General features: G+C 39.7%; 5 protein-coding genes across 12 annotated transcripts; all 5 read left to right on the plus strand.

Moving 5' to 3' along the window:
• The first annotated feature begins 803 nt into the window (after positions 1 to 803).
• Positions 804 to 1,859, plus strand: SLY1 (F-box family protein). The gene has a single exon (XM_021964571.2). It carries the CDS (start codon positions 1,057 to 1,059, stop codon positions 1,615 to 1,617), a length of 561 nt encoding a protein of 186 aa, XP_021820263.1. The 5' UTR covers positions 804 to 1,056; the 3' UTR covers positions 1,618 to 1,859.
• Positions 1,860 to 4,679: 2,820 nt separating this feature from the next.
• LOC148297968 (uncharacterized) lies at positions 4,680 to 5,626 on the plus strand. The gene has a single exon (XM_088247607.1). It carries the CDS (start codon positions 4,748 to 4,750, stop codon positions 5,405 to 5,407), a length of 660 nt encoding a protein of 219 aa, XP_088103733.1. The 5' UTR covers positions 4,680 to 4,747; the 3' UTR covers positions 5,408 to 5,626.
• Positions 5,627 to 6,403: 777 nt separating this feature from the next.
• LOC110761902 (protein MRG2-like) lies at positions 6,404 to 10,980 on the plus strand. 2 transcript variants are annotated; one of them, XM_088244931.1, is made up of 10 exons: positions 6,404 to 6,756; positions 6,975 to 7,028; positions 7,283 to 7,296; positions 7,707 to 7,843; positions 8,434 to 8,474; positions 8,624 to 8,725; positions 9,221 to 9,297; positions 9,623 to 9,795; positions 10,393 to 10,477; positions 10,603 to 10,980. In XM_088244931.1, the coding sequence occupies exons 1-10, from the start codon at positions 6,562 to 6,564 to the stop codon at positions 10,691 to 10,693; spliced, it is 969 nt and encodes a 322-aa protein (XP_088101057.1). In that variant the 5' UTR covers positions 6,404 to 6,561; the 3' UTR covers positions 10,694 to 10,980. The 2 variants fall into 2 exon arrangements, with proteins under 2 accessions (XP_088101057.1, XP_088101062.1); XM_088244936.1 differs by having other exon boundaries at positions 6,616 to 6,756; positions 7,283 to 7,390.
• Positions 10,981 to 11,103: 123 nt separating this feature from the next.
• LOC110761952 (putative receptor protein kinase ZmPK1) lies at positions 11,104 to 13,914 on the plus strand. Its single transcript, XM_088244928.1, has one exon. It carries the CDS (start codon positions 11,342 to 11,344, stop codon positions 13,739 to 13,741), a length of 2,400 nt encoding a protein of 799 aa, XP_088101054.1. The 5' UTR covers positions 11,104 to 11,341; the 3' UTR covers positions 13,742 to 13,914.
• A 284-nt stretch (positions 13,915 to 14,198) lies between these two features.
• On the plus strand, positions 14,199 to 19,340 carry LOC110761953 (putative receptor protein kinase ZmPK1). Of its 7 annotated transcripts, none has more exons than XR_015826024.1 (3): positions 14,199 to 17,091; positions 17,535 to 17,680; positions 17,833 to 17,942. XR_015826024.1 is itself a non-coding variant. In XM_088244917.1 (2 exons), the coding sequence occupies exons 1-2, from the start codon at positions 14,646 to 14,648 to the stop codon at positions 18,593 to 18,595; spliced, it is 2,385 nt and encodes a 794-aa protein (XP_088101043.1). In that variant the 5' UTR covers positions 14,199 to 14,645; the 3' UTR covers positions 18,596 to 19,340. The 7 variants fall into 7 exon arrangements, 5 of the variants coding, with proteins under 5 accessions (XP_088101043.1, XP_088101048.1, XP_021820229.1 ...); XR_015826023.1 differs by having other exon boundaries at positions 17,815 to 17,938; XM_088244917.1 differs by lacking the exon at positions 17,535 to 17,680 and having other exon boundaries at positions 14,199 to 16,279; positions 17,845 to 19,340.
• Positions 19,341 to 19,474: the final 134 nt, after the last annotated feature.

The raw sequence follows: 19,474 nt of genomic DNA on the forward strand, positions 1-19,474 counted from the left end.
GCAACAAAATATTGCTCGGAATCTTACATACAAAACAACAAAATGGTTTGGATTTGGATTTGGATTACGATGGATAGCTTCAAAAAGATGAAGAAGAGAACGTGGTTTTAGTGCCAACCACTGAAGTTTGTTTAACCACTTCTTCCCCCTCCATTTTTTTCCATTTGTTGTTTTCTCTGCCTTTTCCGCAAACCAAAAGCTCTTTTCGCTCATTCGACCAAGCTAAATGACCACTCAATAAAACAAAACAAAACAAAATAAAACAAAACAAAATAAAAATATCATGGTGTTATTGTCACATACGGTTCAATTATAACGTCATTAGTAAGTATTCGGTGTGACAATTATAACGTCATGGTGTTATCAATTTAGTCGTATTATAACATATTTATTTATATCTTAATACTCTATTATAAGTTAATCACATATTAACCTAATTATCTACCTACTTTTAATGGTAAATTATTAACATCACATGAGGTGTGACACACTAACATTTTTCCAGACTGAGAAAGTAAAAAAGCAAAGATGCCATCTACTAATCAGCCATTGATGTAAGATTAAGAAGTAACCACCGAAATATATAATATTATTTACACAGTTGAAACAAATAATTTATGGTTTGATAAAAAAAGAGAGGATATTCTATCGTTGTTAGCGCATGAAACAAATTAAGCAGGTAAAACAGAAGGAAAAGGGTAAGAAGCGCAAGTGTGCAGCAGCAGCAGCAGAGAGCAGGCAGAGGATATATTCGTCAAACTCAACACTGAGACACAAACCAAACCGCATTCATTTCAGAAATTGTCGTCTTCGAAAACGCACCAAAAACAGGTCCCCACCACTCCCCATAACCCCTCCTCCTCCTTTCTATAACCACCCCCACCCCCACCTCTCTCCCTGCTTATTATTACCAGTTATTTCCACATCCCAGATTATAGAATTTGGGCTTCTCAATTCTTAACTGCCCTCAAATCCTCTCCAAATTACTCTGAACTGAACCACCCAAAAGCCGGAACGCAGAGTAGGATCTTCGATCCATTCTGTTCTAATCGATCGATGAAACGCGCATCATCGGGGGACGATTCGATGGCGGCGACCTCAGCTGATGTGAAGATGAAGAAGATTAAGGTTGAGGGTGAAGAAGAAGAGGTGGAGGTTGACCAGATTGACCAGGTTGTGGAAGGGGCTGGGTTTATGAATCTGGACGACAATCTGATATTCGAGGTGTTTAAGCACGTGGACGCTAGGACGCTGGGGATGGCGTCGTGCGTGAACAAGCAATGGCACAAGACGGCGCAGGACGAGCGGCTTTGGGAGCTCATCTGCACCAGGCACTGGGCCAACATCGGCTGCGGCAACCAGCAGCTGAGATCTGTGGTCCTCGCTCTCGGCGGCTTTCGTCGGCTTCACTCCCACTTTATCTGGCCTCTCAGCAAGCCCTCCTCCAGCTCTTCTTCTTCCTCATCGTCGTCGGCTTCGCCTTGGGCGACTCCGTTGAAGCCCATGCTCGGCTCGAAGCCTAGCGCTCGTTGGGGAAAAGACGAGGTGAATCTGTCACTCTCGCTTCTCTCGATTCGTTTTTACGAGAAGATGAATTACGCTAACAGAGGCAGATGATCAGAGATTCAGAAATTAAACTCGGAAATAAAATTATATATAAAATATCTATTATAATTTCCTAATTTCAGTTGGATTTTCAATTTTCCCTAATTTTTTGGGATTTATTTGTGTTTTTTCGTTATTGGATCTGTATTCTTGTGGACTTGTAAGCTTAAGCTTTTCTTGTGTAAATTAAGATGGAATTGCTCAAGTTGTGTACTATAATTTTATCAATTTTACAATTATAATTGGTTTGCTAATATTTATTTTCATGGATTTATTTGGAATGATTGAAAACCGTGTTAGGGGGTTTGTTGTGATTGGCGGTTCTAGCGATTCGTTTGGCGAATACGAACAAACAGAATAGAAGCAAAAATAAATGGCTGGTTCTGGTTGTGGCCTTTTGCTTTCTGGGCCTTTTGCCACGTTCTAATGGGGGTGTAAATAGCAAAGAGACAGAAGGATGAGTCTTTTTAGAGGTTAGATCCAAAGTTGAAAGAGTCCCTGGAGGAGGAGGAAGGACCAAATTGTCGTTTTTGTAGTCTTCATTTTCTTGGAGAATTGGATAGCTCTATATTATAAGTATAGCTCTGCCAGCCTGCCACATTCACCCCTTGACTTTAGTGTAAATTGCTTTTGGTTTCTTCTGCCCAGTTTACCATGTCTCCTCTTGGATGCCATTTCCATTTTCTTTCAACCATTCAAAGTTCAAACCAAATAGAAAATACTTAACTCATTACCATGTAAGGAATAGCTTCTATATTCCTGTTAATAATAGTGTGATATGCGTCACTTTCGCAAGAAGGAGAATTTCTTTCAGGAAACGAGGCAAACAGTATCCAATGACATTTCCAATTTGAAATAATTAAAACAAGAAACCGAGAAAAATGTTGGGTTCATTAGCAAAAAGGAATTTAATAAATGGGTGAGGGTTGGTTTTCATAGTTGTAGCTTCAAGTTAAGTTCAAGGGCACATGGATAAAGACCTAATATCAACTGTGAAAGTTCTGTTTGCAGAATAAAAGAACCTTGTACATACAGACTTGTATACTTCTATTCTACATGGACACTTTTTGCATAAAAACTTGTACAGTATGTATATATCTTCACTTCACCCGTGAAGGGTAATTTAGAAAGAATCTATGTAGTTTTTTATATTATATGCTTAGGTTTGGAACTTTGGACGGACGTCGTTGACAGTGAGCAAAAAGGCTGAAGCTTGCGACAAAGAAACAGAGTATGGGCAAGTAAGTTAGATATATTCTTGGTGAACTCACTGTTTAGTCTCTTGTGCCGTCCCCCCCCTCCCTCTGCTTAAAGCCCTTTCCTTCCCTTTTTTTTTCTTGGTCGGTTAACTTCCGTCACGAATTTTGGTCTATCAAATTAGTTTTGTCAGATTCTTTTCTTCCTTTTGTTTTCCTTGGCATTTGGTCTTCTGGTTGGCAAGACATTCCTATCCAATGAACTTACCCATTTGGACCAAGAATTTCTAGACCTTCATTTTCATTCCATGCTTATAATGACTTACTGACTGCTCTGAACCACCAATGTGCTAATTTCAAAAGAGAAGGCTTATGAAGACCTGCCACCAAACTCATGTGCCAACATTTCAACTCACATACTTTTTTCTAACTTCCCAGGTTTCCTTAGTTTCTAGTCCCCTCCGCAGAAACCTAAAATCCGTCCAATTTGTCACTGACCACTGTGTTTCACCAAAGAAGAAAAGCCACGAATTTGCCTCACAACATATAACTTTGGTCAGTCAAATTCATTTTTGTGATGATTTTGGGATGCTTTCAACTTATGGCATGAAAACTTGACCCGTAATTTTCTTCCAGTCTTATTGTAGAAAAGGCAGTGGGGGACTTTAGTTGATCAACGGGTCGGGCCAAACTAGAAATCAACCACTTAAGTGCGGCCTATTGGATGTTTGGTGACAAGAATTGGATTCGATTAAAAAACTCACTATATTTAAGGTATATTGAGGGAGGAAATGAAGAAATGTTATCCAAGTTGGAAGGTAGAAGAGGGATCACTCATGAAGAAAACTTTTCCCACGCAATCCTCTCCAAATGGTAGTATAACAACACCTTATAAGTTATCCTTTATAATCCTCAAAATGAAAAATACTTAACATCTACTTTCATTTCCTCTTTCAACATAGCATAAATTTGGTGAATTATCTACGCAACTACATTGGACTTAAATGTGAAAACCATCAATGTATTTCACTCATCAGGCTAATCTAGTACTTATACTACTAATTTAACTTTCCTTTAGAGAATATTAATTTGACTAATTTAGTTCACATTTTTGTATATGTTTCTTACTGTAAATGAAATTGACCATACTGACTAACGAATACCAACATAGGAAATAAACTGGTAAAACTAATAAACTCTAGTCATTACAACTCCCTGAGGAATATGATTGGAGTAGAAATTTTATAAACAATTTAGAAAATAACTTTGTAATGTTTTCAGTTAAAATTTAACTTAAAAATAAGAAGCATGATAAAACTAAATTCGCCATATGAGTAAAACCTGATAGACCTTTTTGACATTTACGCCTAAACATTATACAGTTATACTGGCTTGGGCCAGGCCACACAAGCTAGGTCCAGACTTGAAAACATCACAACTTATTTTGGACCCTCGACCCTTTACAGTGTTTTTTGATATTTTCAATCTTACGCAGGCAGTTACGCAGGCCACGTATCCACAACATGGGTGGGCGGATTGAAAAGGCAAAAGGGGTAATTCTCTAATATATTATATACATAGATTAATAATAATTAAGTAAATAGTAACAGCATTTTTTCTTGTTTGTCACACAAAATTAAATATTCAACACTTGCGTTCCTCCGAACTTAGACTACTTTACTGTATCTGAGTCCATCCATTACGTCCTCAACTGAATCCCATCAACCAACCCCTCGTGTTTGAACAAACCCATGCACTTTCCCACTCGTTTCTTCCCCCTGGCAGTCAAAAATATGAATCTCTCATTCCCACCTCCTTGCCAATACTATTTATACCTCACAAATCTCCACCATCTTACAAATCAACCCAAATCAGAAACACCAGAAGCCTACTCTGATCAAAGCATTCTTGATCAATTCACAATATATATTCATTCATCCAGACAGATGGCCATCAAAAGCTTCAAGCCAGCTCTCTGCTCCATCCTTGTTCTTCTCACTGTGATCTCTAGGGTTTTGGTCATATCAGAAGCTCGTCCTCTTAAGCTGGGGAGTTCATGGAGCTCCATAGACAAGGAGATGGAGAGTGTGTATGATGGGCTGTTCATTGACGCAATGAAGAACGAAGGCCCGAGCTCCGGAGGGAAGGGTCATGCCTTCACTGATTCTGAAACCCTTGGAGGGATCAAGCACTCTGTGTATGGTGCAATGAAGAATGAAGGCCCGAGCTCCGGTGGAAATGGTCATGCCTTCACTGATTCTGAAACCCTTGGTGGGATCAAGCACTCTGTGTATATTGGTGCAATGAAGAATGGAGGCCCGAGCTCCGGAGGAAAGGGTCATGCCTTCACTGATTCTGAAACTCTTGGAGGGATCAAGCATTCTTTGTATATTGATGCAATGAAGAAGGAAGGTCCGAGCTCCGGAGGAAATGGTCATGCCTTCACTGATTCTGAAACCCTTGGAGGGATCAAGCATTCTTTGTATATTGATGCAATGAAGCATGAAGGCCCGAGCCCCGGAGGAAATGGTCATGCCTTCACTGATTCTGAAACCCTTGGAGGGATCAAGCATTCTGGTCCAAGCCCTGGCGGCAGGGGAAACTAATAAAGTGCAGCAGTAGCCATTGCCACTTTATTCATTTTTGTAGTTGTTTAAAAGCATTTGGTCTAGTCTTAGTATAGAAGACTAGCTATAACCAGTTACAGAATTTAATTAAATTTAAATAAAATGTGTCCCGTATTTTAGAACAGCTATATATATGCAGCAATGATGTAATCGTACATTCATGATAATATAATAAAAGTGCGTTTTTCTTTTCTTTCATTCAAGGAGTAAAGTTTGCTGTGGTATTTTCAGATTGATTGTTTATGGAAACTTGATTCTTAGGAAGGAAATACATTATACATCCGAAGGTATCTAAGTGTAGGGCTGCTCTGTTTCATTCATGGTTTCAAAGCTTTTGATTCTTAGTATAAGGGTGAGGTGACCCTTACAAGAATTGTATTAGAGTACGTGTTAGAATGTGATGATAGAAATGATTAGGCCCAATCAGTATCCGTTGCTCATTTCTTCAGTCATTGCATATTTTTGGTAGGTTTCAAATTTTCCTTTCAAAATCTTGGCTTTAGCTTTAGAAGGGGAGTTAACATAGACTTTCCCTTTGTGTGAATCATATACCTAGGTTTGTGATTTAATGACTCAATTCGATGAACCGTTTCACCATGTTGTGATTCATGCTTATATAACTTTGGACCAATAACCACCTTCCTCGTGAGTCATGTTCATGATGAGATTTGGAATATGGTAAAACTTTTGGTTTTTTCTTTTTTGGTCGAACGTGTAATTTTTTGTTGGGTCCAGACTTTCAAACCCAAATCCATTGTAAGCCCAAAATTAGAAAGCCCAAAGTTTACCGCGAAGTTATTACTTACGCTCCCGCCTTCCGGCCACATGGTTTTTTATTTATTTACCCGTTGTGGTATAAATCTTAGACACGACGTCGTTTTAAGTTTAACCGGAGCGCACGACCGATTAAGGACAAGCAAACAGTAAAACCCCACCCACCGGGGGTGCTCTCGTCCTCGTGCATCCGTAACTATAAATAAAGTAGATGCAAACTCTGATGAAGAAGAACCGCCATAACGAGACTAGTTCTCAAGCAAACAGCAATCGAACTTTCTGGATAGTTCATGTTAGTTAATGTTAATCAATTTACTAATTAATCATTAAGCAGAAGCAACAGAGCACCCAAAACCAAAATGAGAGGCTCCAAGACTGTCGTTAGCGATACTGACTCGTCCGCCACCCAGTCTGACAGCTCCGCCACCAAGACCGATTCTGACATGATCGACGGTGAAGACGAAGAAGTTTCCGCTCCTTCCCCCGATTCATGCCCCTTCTCCGAAGGCGAGAAGGTGCTCGCTTTTCATGAGACCCAAATTTACGAAGCCAAGGTACTCATTTTCACACACGCACTCTCCCTTCCACCCTCTGTCTCTGTCTCTGTCTCTGTCTCTCTATCGGCGATTGAATTCTATATGATTCTTAGGGTTTTATGTGCCTTAATGTAACATTAATTGCAATTTCTCGAATTTAATAGAGCGTTTTGGCTAATTGATCACCGATGAACATTTTCAGTAAATCTCACTGTGGTTTGCGTTTTGTTTGCAAGGTGACCAAAGTCGATTTCAAGATGAACGAATGGAGATTTTATGTTCATTACCTTGTAAGCATCAACTGCTTTCCTATGATTTTTAATTTTCTCTATCAAACATTTACTAAATGCCTATCATGATTATACCTGCCTTGTTTCATTTGTAAGATTTAATTTTTAATTTTCAATTTGCTTGGAAGTGGAATGCCATAGGATTTCCATTAATCTTCTTTCGGCATTTCCTCCATTTTGTGGTTACATTGCTTGGGTGATATAGTTGCTTGTTTTGTGGTTACATCTTGATTGTATACTCTTCTATCCTGCAGGGATGGAGCAAAAAGTGAGCCCGCCTTCCTGCTTAATTATGATTCCAGAACGTTTATGAGTTTTGATTTCACGTTCCTTGAACCAAGCTCTTGGATGTTGGAAGCATGGTCTACTTCAATTTTCGTCCTTGTTATTTTTTATTATCGTTTTCCATTTCGCTTTCACTTTAAGGGGTCTTTTCATCTCACTTATTGCACGGTATTGCATTTTCCTTTTTGTCTTTGAAAAATATGTTTATTAGACCATGACAGATGTTAGTATTAGATCATTGCATTGAGGGAGGTTGGGAGGTTCATCGAAGATGAAGACTTTGCTTAAGTTTCTCCCATTTATTCATGGGTTATTCATGCAGTTACAATCTCTTGAAACTTTTGATTTCATTTTATCTTTTTGACTTTTTCTCCCTTTTGCTGCCCTCAACAGTTGGGATGAGTGGGTACACTTGGATCGTCTGATGAAAAACACTGATGAGAATGTGAGGAAACAAGAGCAGCTCAATGCGAACCAGAGAACACACAAGAATGCAAAGCTACCACGCACGTCACAGACTAAACAAAAAGGTTATTATGGTTGGCTTTATCATCTTTAACTTTGACCTTTCTGTTTCCTGATTTTGAAAGCTATAGATTTATTCCTTCCATGCAAGTATGGAATGGATTACAATTTTTGTAGTGTCTTAAAAAAGAAAAGATAGATGTAGTGCAGAACTTGTACTTTTTTTTCTTTATTCATTAGTTTTGAACGAAGACAGAAATGTTTGGCCTAACAAAGCAGAAATTTTGGCATGTGACCTGAACCTTCCTAATTTTTTGGTGAGCTTTGAGGTTTAAGGACCGTAAATGTTGCCCTTTGAAGAGGTGGAAAGAAAGAAGTGGTAGGAGTAAGTATAATGGTTATGAGAAACTGCAAAAGTAACAATGTGGTTAACAAATTTGTTCTCTGGAGAAAAGAAGTCTTAATAGGCCACTACCTCATGAAAAAGATTTAACAGCATGCTTTCTTCAGTCATGATCATAAATTGGTTATGGTTCTTGAATTAGGATGATAAGAGGTTGGGTTTTGAAAATATATATTTTTATTAACTTCCCTTGCAAGATGAATGTGTATATAATATGCATTGCTCTTACTTTTGATATGAAATTATGTGCAGTCTCAAGAGGAAAAAAGCGAAAGAATGACTCTGTCATTAAGGTATGCTCTGTGATCCGTAGTTTGCCTATCTAGGCTTACCTCTTCCAGATATTGTGTGATCACTATGAAGAGGTTTGTTATTTAATTCAGAAGTCAACATGAACCTTAAGTTTCAGGTTTTGATTTCTTCTTTTGTTGTCAAATTTTAGGACAAAGATGCCATACCCATGGAAGATCTTGTGCTTCAAATTCCGCTCACACTAAAGAAACAACTGGTTGATGATTGTGAATTCATTACTCATCTGGGCAAGGTAGATGTGTTCCTTTATCATAATACTGAATCCATGAATGAATTGATTAAATAAAGTACAATGTAAATTACATGCTTGTGCTGATAATGGTACATCGTAAAAACTTGGAATATCATGTTCAGACCGCATTACAGAATGGTCAATGGCATTGTTTTAACTTTTATTATTTGTTTGGTTATGGTGATGTAGAGAGTAAATATTGCATATGGAATTCCTACTAGGATGGATGAATTGCTTTTGGAATATTTGGTCTACATGGCTTGAGCGTTTACAGTAGGACTAGAGATGTTCTGGCATATACTTGTCAAATGGTGGGTCTGGCATATCTGGGTTAGTCTTTGTGCACTCTAGTTGTCAGTATGTGCATATCACTTGTGAGTTTCTAATTTCGATGCATCCACTCATCGCATTTTTAATTTCCAAACAAACCTGAATTTATACCCTATATTCAGTTGTAATGAATTCCCAGTTAATGATATCCACATATTCTTGCAGCTTGTTAAACTTCCACGAACTCCTAACGTGGATGACATAATGAAGAAGTATCTAGATTACAGATCAAAGGACACTTTGTAAGTTTCTTTCCTTTCATCTCTTTGCATCCAATCTTCCTTTATTCTTTTCTCGGGTGCCGTTTTACAAAATACATCCATTTTGAATTTTTTTATTGAGAGTAAATTAACTTTTTATCCTCACATGAGTGAAGAGATAGAAGGGATTACAAATGTTATTTCTCATACATTCTACTGGCTGGTTATCCACTGGGTGAAAGTTGGGGTCTTAACTCCATTATTTGGACCTACAGAATTCATTACTTTCAACTTCTTTATTATCTAGAATCCAATTTGCCTATACGCACTGATTTTGGTTGATGGACTATTCTCAATGTGAATCTAGGAAGAAAACTCATTCAGTTGAAGAAATCCTGAAAGGACTGTGTTGTTACTTTGACAAAGCACTACCAGTAATGCTTCTGTACAAAAATGAACGTCAGCAGTATGAGAAAGCAATTGCACATGATGCCTCTCCATCATCTGTATATGGTGCTGAGCATCTGTTACGTCTATTCGGTAGGAACATTTAATGCATAGACAAGTCCATTATTTGTATTCATAATGGTGTATTTCTAAATAGAATTGTTTTAAAAAAAAGTGTTTTTCATCATTTTTGGTGTGATCTTGAATTTGTGGTTTCTCATGTTTATGTTCTACTAAATTACTGATGGAGATTACTTTTATGTTTAATAATTATGTTGAATTTGTAAATATCCCTTCCAATACATTAAAACCCTTGATTCCTTTCCTTCCTTAAGATGCATTTTTATATTGCCCTTGTGTAAATCATAAATTGTGTTTTTAAGTGATTATGTACTTGGTATTTGAAAGAAAAAAAAAATTATCCATGGTGGATTACCTGTGAAAATTGAATTTTCATTGCGATATACTTATCTGTAGTGCAGCAGAACATTATGCTGGTGCTTTGGATACTTGGGCATGTGGTGGATGACATTGCAACAGTGCATGTGAATGCCAAATGTTTTCTGAAATTCATCATGCTGAATATTTTTTGGTTGCTTACTGCAGTTTTTGCAGTTTAAGCTTTTGTTATATTGAGTGCTAGTCATCATAAAGTTCGAACTTGAGATGTTATTTTTCTGGCATTTGCAGTTAAGCTCCCTGAGTTATTGTTGAATGCTAACATTGAAGAGGAGACACTGAAGGATTTGCAGCAAAAATTGGTCGACTTCCTCAAGTACTGTCTTCTACTTGCTCCCCTAAATAGATATTCAATTGTATATTTTCCAACAAGTACTTGACTTTCTTATTTTTCGATGTCATTTTTACTTTTGCTGATTGATCATACATGCTATCATGAAGGTTCCTACAGAAGAATCAGAATGCATTTTTCCTCTCTACCTATCATGTACCAGATGATGTTGAAGCGAGCACCAACAAACCAGATGTCTAAGCGGGGGCATACTAGCAACAATTTGTACATAATACCATATAACTACAGCTGTTGTGCTGTGTCTCAGCGCCGTTTTCAACTTCTGCGCTCCAAAAGCTGTTGAAGCCTAATATGCTAGTGTTGCACGTATTACAATCCTCTATGTTCATGTAATTGGTATGTCAAAACTTTAGAATATGTAACTTATGTAGTTAGAACATGCCTAATGCCTTGTAAAATTCTACTGGACACGGAATGTATCCTTTGTGCAATGATAGTTTTGCCTGCCTGTGGGCTGCGACGCTTTACTGATTTGTTCTCGATAAATTTTGGAACTGTATTGATCCATTTGGGTACGCAGATTTTTCTTTTTTTTGGGTTACATTGGAGGAAACCGAACCAGAACATATCGTACCCTCCCTTACCATTTGGTAGGTTTTAATTTCCTAGCAGTCCTACGATAATTACGGGAGGAAAATTGTTGACAAGCTTGATTTGTCTTCAGTATCGGGTGGATTGATTTAACTTTATCTATTAAATAATGGAGGCGTATTTAGTGCGGCAGTTGGATTCTTCCAATTTTCCCCAGCGTTGGTTCCCCGTCAACCCAATCGAAGACATTCAAAACCTTGTCGGGGGCGTGAGCAGCCAGTGCCCCTTTCATTTCCAATGGGTACTCTGTTTCTCATTTCTCTTCTCTCTCTGGCCATTCTTTCTCCACCTTCTTCTTCAACCTCCGACTCTTTGAGCAGAGGCTACTCCCTCTCTGTAGAGAAACCAGAAGATGTTTTAGTTTCAGCTGATGGTGTTTTCACTGCTGGCTTCCACCAAGTGGGCAACAATTCATTTTGCTTTGCCATTTGGTTCACAGAGCCATCAATCTCCGACCACTATCGAAACCGCACCGTTGTCTGGATGGCCAATCGTGACCAACCGGTGAACGGAAAACGCTCAAAGCTCTCCCTCCAAAAAACTGGTAACCTCATCTTAACTGATGCGGGTCAGTCCATTGTTTGGGCCACAACCACTACTTCTCCCTCAACAGCTCACTTGAGCCTCCAAAACTCTGGTAATCTGGTTCTACTTCACTCGGGGAGTGTCGTTTTATGGCAAAGCTTTGATTCTCCAACTGATACCCTCCTCCCTCTCCAACCCTTCACCAGAAAAGCAACACTTATCTCCACCAGAAGCCAGAGCAACTTCTCCTCTGGTTTCTATAAGCTCTTCTTCAACAATGACAACCTTCTCCGTCTTCTTTTCGACGGTCTCGAGATTTCCAGTGTTTATTGGCCCGACCCTTCTCGTGTGAGTTGGGATAATGCAAGGTCCACCTACAACAACAGCAGAAATGCCATGCTTGATTCCTTAGGCAGTTTTATCTCATCAGACAACTTGACTTTTCTGTCAGCCGATTATGGCGCAAAGTGGCAGAGAAGACTGAGGATTGATTTTGATGGTAATGTTCGATTGTATAGTCGAGAAAATTCAGGAGAGAAATGGGTAGTTTCATGGCAGGCCATCTCGGATTCTTGCATGATCCATGGGATTTGCGGAGCAAACAGCGTGTGTAGCTATGACCCTGGTTTTGGTAGAAAATGCTCATGCCTTCCAGGATATCAGATTAGAAATCATACTGATTGGTCTTTTGGGTGTGAACCACAATTCAACCTCTCTTACACCAAAGTTAATGAGTCCAGTTTCCTAAAACTTTCTCAAGTTGAGTTCTCTGGTTACGATTATAGCTCCTACCAAAATCGCAGCTATGGAGAGTGCGAGAGCATATGCTTGGACCTGTTTAACTGCAGGGGGTTCCAATACACATTTGACAGTGGAAGTGGTGTTTATAACTGCAACCCGAAGACGCAGTTACGAAGTGGTCGCAGATCGGATTTACAAGGATACCTGTATCTGAGACTGCCTAAAGCCTACCTCTTCTCTAATCAATCTGACATGAAGTACCTAAAACAATTTAGGCTTACTTGCGCAGACAGAGTTATTTATCTCGACCGACAGTATGTAAAAAAGCGTGTTAGTAAGCCAGTAAAATTCCTGCTCTGGTTTGCCTGTGGATTGGGAGGGTTTGAGATCGTTTGTCTCCTTTTGTTTTTCGGTTTATTAAGTAGTAGAACCCGGAAAAGTTCCAAGCAGGATATGCATGATGGATACCTTCTTGCTGCAACTGGGTTCAAAAGATTTAGGTATGCGGAGCTCAAGAAGGCGACGCGGGGTTTTAGTGAAGAAATTGGAAGAGGTGCTGGAGGAATTGTGTACAAGGGTGTATTGGCTGATGAAAGAGTTGCAGCAATTAAGTTGCTTAATGAAGCTATTCAAGGAGAAGCTGAGTTTCTAGCTGAAGCTAGCACCCTTGGGAGGCTGAACCATATGCACTTGATAGAAATGTGGGGATACTGCTCAGAGGGAAAGCGAAAGCTGCTTGTTTATGAGTACATGGAGCATGGTTCCTTGGCACACAATTTGTCTTCCAATGTTCTTAATTGGGAGAAGAGGTTTGAGATTGCTGTAGGCACAGCAAAAGGTCTTGCTTATCTGCATGAAGAGTGCTTGGAGTGGGTTTTACACTGTGATGTCAAGCCTCAAAACATACTCTTGGACTCGAATTACCAACCGAAGGTGGCAGATTTTGGCCTCTCCAAGCTATTAAACAGAGGGGAGCTTAAGAACTCGAGCTTTTCGAGGATAAGAGGAACCAGAGGTTACATTGCTCCAGAGTGGGTTTACAATATGCCCATCACATCCAAAGTGGATGTATACAGCTACGGGATTGTTGTGTTGGAGATGGTGACCGGAAAGAACCCGACAATGGGCGTCGATGCCATTGACGGGGAGCAGAGAACACTGATCATGTCTGTTAGGGAGAAGGTAAATGGAACTAGTGCTATTGGACCACAGATGGGAAAGATCATGGACCCCTCGTTTGAAGGTGAATACAATGTGGAGAAGATGGAAATTCTTCTAAGGGTTGCTTTACAATGCGTAGAGGAAGACAAAGATGCAAGACCAACCATGAGACAAGTTGTTGAGATGCTTCTACACCATGACAAGGATTAAGGGTAACACCGTTAGGCAAGACGTTTGGATCTAATGAGGTTGAGGGGCTTTTGTGCGGTGCTTGGAAAGTGTAAGGTTCTCAGCTTTGCTCAGCAGCAAATATGACAGTAGTATTTTTGTTCAGTCTTTCTTTCTTTGCAATATGTACGCAACTTCTCAGTTCACACTAATGAACGAAATAATTTAGGAATTTTTTGATCATTCAAACAATGACTCTTTTTTTTGGGTCGAAGAAAACTTCCTTAAAAGCCAATGCAGGCCACAAAACAAACAGAACAAGGACCGGCGCCCAGCAAAAAGGCGCAAAACAAAAAAAAAACAGCAGCACCAAAACAAGGCAAGACAAAAAATAAGTAAAGTCACTCCGGTTGACCAGGGAGGCCATCGCTGGAAAGAACCAGTCTTACGGGTTGAAGATGAAACATAACCTGTCTGACACGGATGTCTCAGATGAGCCGAGTTAGGAACTCCTTTTTACCACCGTATGTATTGGTCTTGGTCTCCGTCAGCCCAATTGCAAGTCAAAATCTTTATAGCCGTGGTCCTACAAAACAATGACAGCCGCCCCATGTTAAATATGTTGTGGTCTGTTTCTCTTTTTTATTTTTCTTTTTTTGGGTAAAGAGGGGGGCTCTGTTTATGCAGGTTTTCCAACGAGTATCGGGTAGGTTGATTTAACTTTATCTATCAAATAATGGAAGCGTATTTAGGGCGGTAGTTGGATTTGGATGTATATAAAAAATTATTATTGGATGCTTTCAATTTTCCTCAGCCTTGGTCTCCGGCGGCAACGCAATTGAAGAAAGTCAAAATCATTGTGGGTGTTGGTCCAACTGCTACTACACGCTAGTGTTTTACTTCTGCAAATGCCTCTGTAGCAGCCAAAGCCCCCCTTTCATTTCCAATGGGTACTCTGTTTCTCATTTTTCTTCTCTCTCTGGCCATTCATTCTCCACCTTCATCTTCAACCTCCGACTCTTTGAGTTTGAGCAGAGGCTCCTCCCTCTCTGTTGAGAAACCAGAAGATGTGTTAGTTTCAGCTGATGGTGTTTTCACTGCTGGCTTTCACCAAGTCGGCAACAACTCATTTTGCTTTGCCATTTGGTTCACCGAGCCTTCATCATCTGACCACTACCAAAACCGCACAATAGTTTGGATGGCTAACCGAGACCAACCGGTGAATGGGAAACGCTCAAAGCTCTCCCTCCTACAAAATGGTAATCTCATCTTAAGTGATGCTGGTCAGTCCAATGTTTGGGCCACAACCACAACTTCACTCTCACCAGTGCACTTAACCCTACAAAATTCTGGCAACCTGGTTTTACAGAAGTCGGATCATTTTGTTTTATGGCAAAGCTTTGAGTTCCCAACTGACACCCTTCTTCCGCACCAACCACTCACCAGGAACACAATTCTTGTCTCCATGAGAAGCCAGAGCAACTTCTCCTCTGGTTTCTATAAGCTTTTCTTCGACAATGACAACCTCCTCCGTCTACTCTATGATGGCCTTCAGACTTCAAGTGTCTATTGGTTTGAGCCATGGCTTGCAGGCCAGGATGCTGGAAGGTCCACAGACAATAGCAGTAGAATTGCAGTGCTAGATTCATTGGGCAATTTTACTTCATCCGATAAATATACACTAATGGCAGCTGATTATGGTGCGAAGTCACAGAGAAGATTGACTGTTGATTCTGATGGAAATGTTCGGTTGTATAGCCGGAAAAAGCCCGGAGACAAATGGGCTGTTTCAGGGCAAGTCATTTCTGATCCATGTAAGATTCATGGCGTTTGTGGAGTTAATAGCGTCTGTAGCTATGATCCTGGTCATGGTAGGAAATGCTCTTGCATTCCAGGTTACAGTTTGATCAACCATACTGATTGGAATTATGGTTGTGAGCCTCAATATAATTACACTTGCACCAAAGGTGAGTCCACTTTCTTTAAACTTTCAAAGCTTGAGTTTTTCGGGTATGATTATGGCTACTTCACGAATTACACCTACGAGGATTGTGAGAACTTGTGCTTGAAACTATGCAACTGCAAAGGTTTTCAGTACTCTCGTATCCCTGGCAGACCGACTTATAGCTGTTACCCGAAGACGGTGTTGCTCAATGGATACAGATCACCCAGCTTTTTTGGAGACTTATATTTGAGAGTGCCCAAAAACCATTTGTTATCTTACCAGAAGCCCCAAGAAGAGTATAGGTTAAATTGCATAGGGACAGTTGTTGGTCTAGATAGAAATTATGTAAAAACCAGTGTAACTGGTTCAGTGAAGTTCCTATTGTGGTTTGCCTGTGGAGTTGGAGGGTTTGAGATCATTTGTATCCTTCTGGTTTTGGGATTATTACGTGGTACCAGGCCAAATTCCAATGAGGATATGCAGGGCTACGTACTTGCTGCAACAGGGTTCAAAAGATTCAGCTACGGGGAGCTGAAGAAGGCGACGCGGGGTTTCAGTGAAGAGATCGGAAGAGGAGCAGGAGGAATTGTGTACAAAGGTGTATTGGCTGATCAAAGAGTTGCAGCAATTAAGATGCTTAATGGGGCTGACCCAGGAGAAGCTGAATTTCTAGGTGAAGCTAACACCATTGGGAAGCTGAACCATATGCACTTGATAGAGATGTGGGGATTTTGCTCAGAGGGAAAGCACAGGCTTCTTGTTTATGAGTACATGGAACATGGATCCTTGGCACAAAATTTGTCTTCCAATGTGCTTGATTGGGAAAAGAGGTTTGAGATTGCTGTGGGCACTGCAAAAGGCCTTGCTTATCTGCATGAGGAGTGCTTGGAGTGGGTTCTACACTGTGACGTTAAGCCTCAAAACATACTCCTAGATTCTAATTACCAACCAAAAGTAGCAGATTTTGGCCTCTCCAAGCTATTCAACAGGGGCGGCCTTAAAAATTCAAGTTTTTCAAGGATAAGAGGAACCAGGGGTTACATTGCTCCAGAGTGGGTGTACAATCTACCCATTACATCAAAAGTGGATGTATACAGCTATGGGATTGTTGTGTTGGAGATGGTGACTGGAAAGAACCCGACAATAGGCGTGGATGCCATTGATGGTGAGCAGAGAAGGCTGATCATGTGGGTGAGGGAGAAGGTAAATGGAACTACTGATATTGCATCAAGGATGGGAGAGATCATAGACCCTTCTTTTGAAGGTAATTATGATGTGAAAAAGATGGAGATTTTGTTGGAAGTGGCTTTACATTGTGTAGAGGAAGACAAAGATGCAAGACCTACCATGAGCCAAGTCGTTGAGACGCTTCTGCAGCTTGAGAAAGACGAATCTCAATAGAGTGCAACAGTGAGTGATGGCTTGTTGTCCTGTGTCAGTTGTCATGGTATTATTAAGCACTACATATCACATCTAAATATAGTTTATTTTTATTTTCTTTCAACTGTCAATTGTCATGGTCTTAAAGGCTGGTTCCAATATAGTTTCTTCATGTTCTGTTCCTGTAACACAAAAGTCATCGTTAACTTTTACCTTTCTGTTTCCCCATTTTGAAAGCCATAGATGTATTATTTCCATGCAAGTATGGAATGGATTCCAATTTTTGTATTCTAAAAATAAAAAAAATAAAAAAAAAATGTACAGAACTTGTAGTTTGGTGATTTAGAATTAGATCATTACATTGAGGGAGGTTGGGAGGTTTATCGAAGATGAAGACTTTGCTTAAGTTTCTCCCATTTATTCATGGGTTATTCATGTCATCACAATCTCTTGAAACTTCTGATTTATTTTATGTTTTTGACTTTTTCTCCCTTTTGCTGCCCTCAGCAGTTGGGATGAATGGCTACTAGGGGTGGGCAATCGGACTGAGATTCCGAGAAACTGGCCGAACGTTTGCTTTGTGCCTAGGGTTGCCTATGTATAAGAGGGACCCATTAGCGAGTCTCCGGATCATTATTCATTCAATAAGTCTTCAGGTTTTACTCAAATTCCCAGTGGTTTCCAGTTTTCTGATGTATTCAGGCCTTGTTCTTAAAGGTCATTGTCAATTTCTCTTTCCCTTCTAACACGATGAGTCATTTTTAATTGTTATTTTGATTGGTATTGTTAGTTGTTTTTGTTTCTATAGGGAAGTTGTTAGGTGCCTGAATGGTGCTAACCAGGGGGAAGCAGAGTTCCTTGCAGAAGTGAGCCTCATAGGGAAGTTGTACCACATGAATTTGATAGAGATGTGGGGATATTGTGTGGAAGGAAAGCATAGGCTCTTGGTGTATGAGTATATGGAGCATGGTTCCTTGGCAGAAAAGTTATCTTCCAATGTGCTTGATTGGAAGCAAAAGTTTGAAATTGCTGTGGGGACAGCAAAAGGTCTGGCTTATTTACATGAAGAATGCTTGGAATGGGTTTTGCACTGTGATGTAAAGCCTCAGAACATACTTCTAGACTCTAATTATAATCCAAAGGTTGCAGATTTTGGACTTTCCAAGGTACTAAACAGAGGTGAGCAGAGCAATTTGAGCTTTTCAAGGATCAGGGGAACCAGAGGTTACATGGCGCCGGAGTGGGTTCAGAATATGCGCATCACTTCCAAAGTGGATGTTTACAGCTATGGGATTGTGGTGTTGGAGATGCTGACTGGAAAGAGCCCAGCAGAAAGTGTTCAAGCAATAGGAGGTGGAGAGGAGACACATGAAAAGATGATGGTTACATGGGTGAGGGAGAAGATGAATGGAGCATTTGCAAATGCAGAGAGCCAAAAGGGAGATGATTATGAACAGAATAGACTTGAAATTCTTGTGAAAGTGGCTCTTCAATGCTTAGAGGAAGACAAAGATGCAAGACCCACCATGAGTCAAGTTGTTGAGATGCTTCTACATCATGAAAACAATTGATTAGAATGGTGGCATGCTCATACTCCAAAGTTACAAGAATAAATGGTGTATATGCCGAACTCCATACTTCCAACTTCCAAGTCTAGAACACAGCCAGGTCATTATGGGAAAAATATTTAAACTCCCATCTGGCTAATTGTTGCACTTACAGATACATTTGTGGGATCTGATCCAAAAGAACTTTGGGCTGGGTTGAGAAAATAACGAAGACAGAAAAGACCCAAGTTTATATATGTTAAAAAGTACAGCACGTTTGTACTTGGAATTATCTAGAAAAGTTGAGAATAGTTGACAAGTTAAGTCATTAGAAACATTCTACTAATTATAACTAGAAAAATCTAGAATAAGAAAACAATTGTGGCTGAAAATGGCTTTGGAAAAGTCGGTTACTGTGCAACCGACTTTTACAAGCAAAGCTGCCTACTTTAGCTACTCTATAAATATGCTAGTAAGCCCCACTTGTGTATTCAAGCAAGAAAAAAAAGCTACAGCTGTCCAACTCTAGCCATCATCCAACTCTAATGTTAAAGCCTTGTACCTTTCCTATTTCAATGAATAAAATAAAATTACCTTGTTACTCTTTTTAAAAAGTTTTCTATTCCACATCAAGCTATTGTCCTAAACACTAAACCATTTATTTTCTAAACCTCTTCTTCCTTAAACTAACAGTGGTATCATAGCTTGTTTCGATCAACCTTGGGCGTTTGTTCACTCTAGTCCTCCATCATGTCTACCACTAGCCAGAACTCTAACCCTCTTCCTATTTTCATTGGAGAAAACTATGACTTCTAGAGTATTAAAATGAAGACCTATTTTATGTCTCAAGATTTATGAGACATAGTTGATAGTGGCTTCAATAATCTAGAAAATCCAACTATG

Source organism: Prunus avium, chromosome 1 (assembly GCF_965620075.1).
Source record: "Prunus avium chromosome 1, drPruAviu1.hap1.1, whole genome shotgun sequence".
Taxonomy (NCBI): Eukaryota; Viridiplantae; Streptophyta; class Magnoliopsida; order Rosales; family Rosaceae; genus Prunus; species Prunus avium.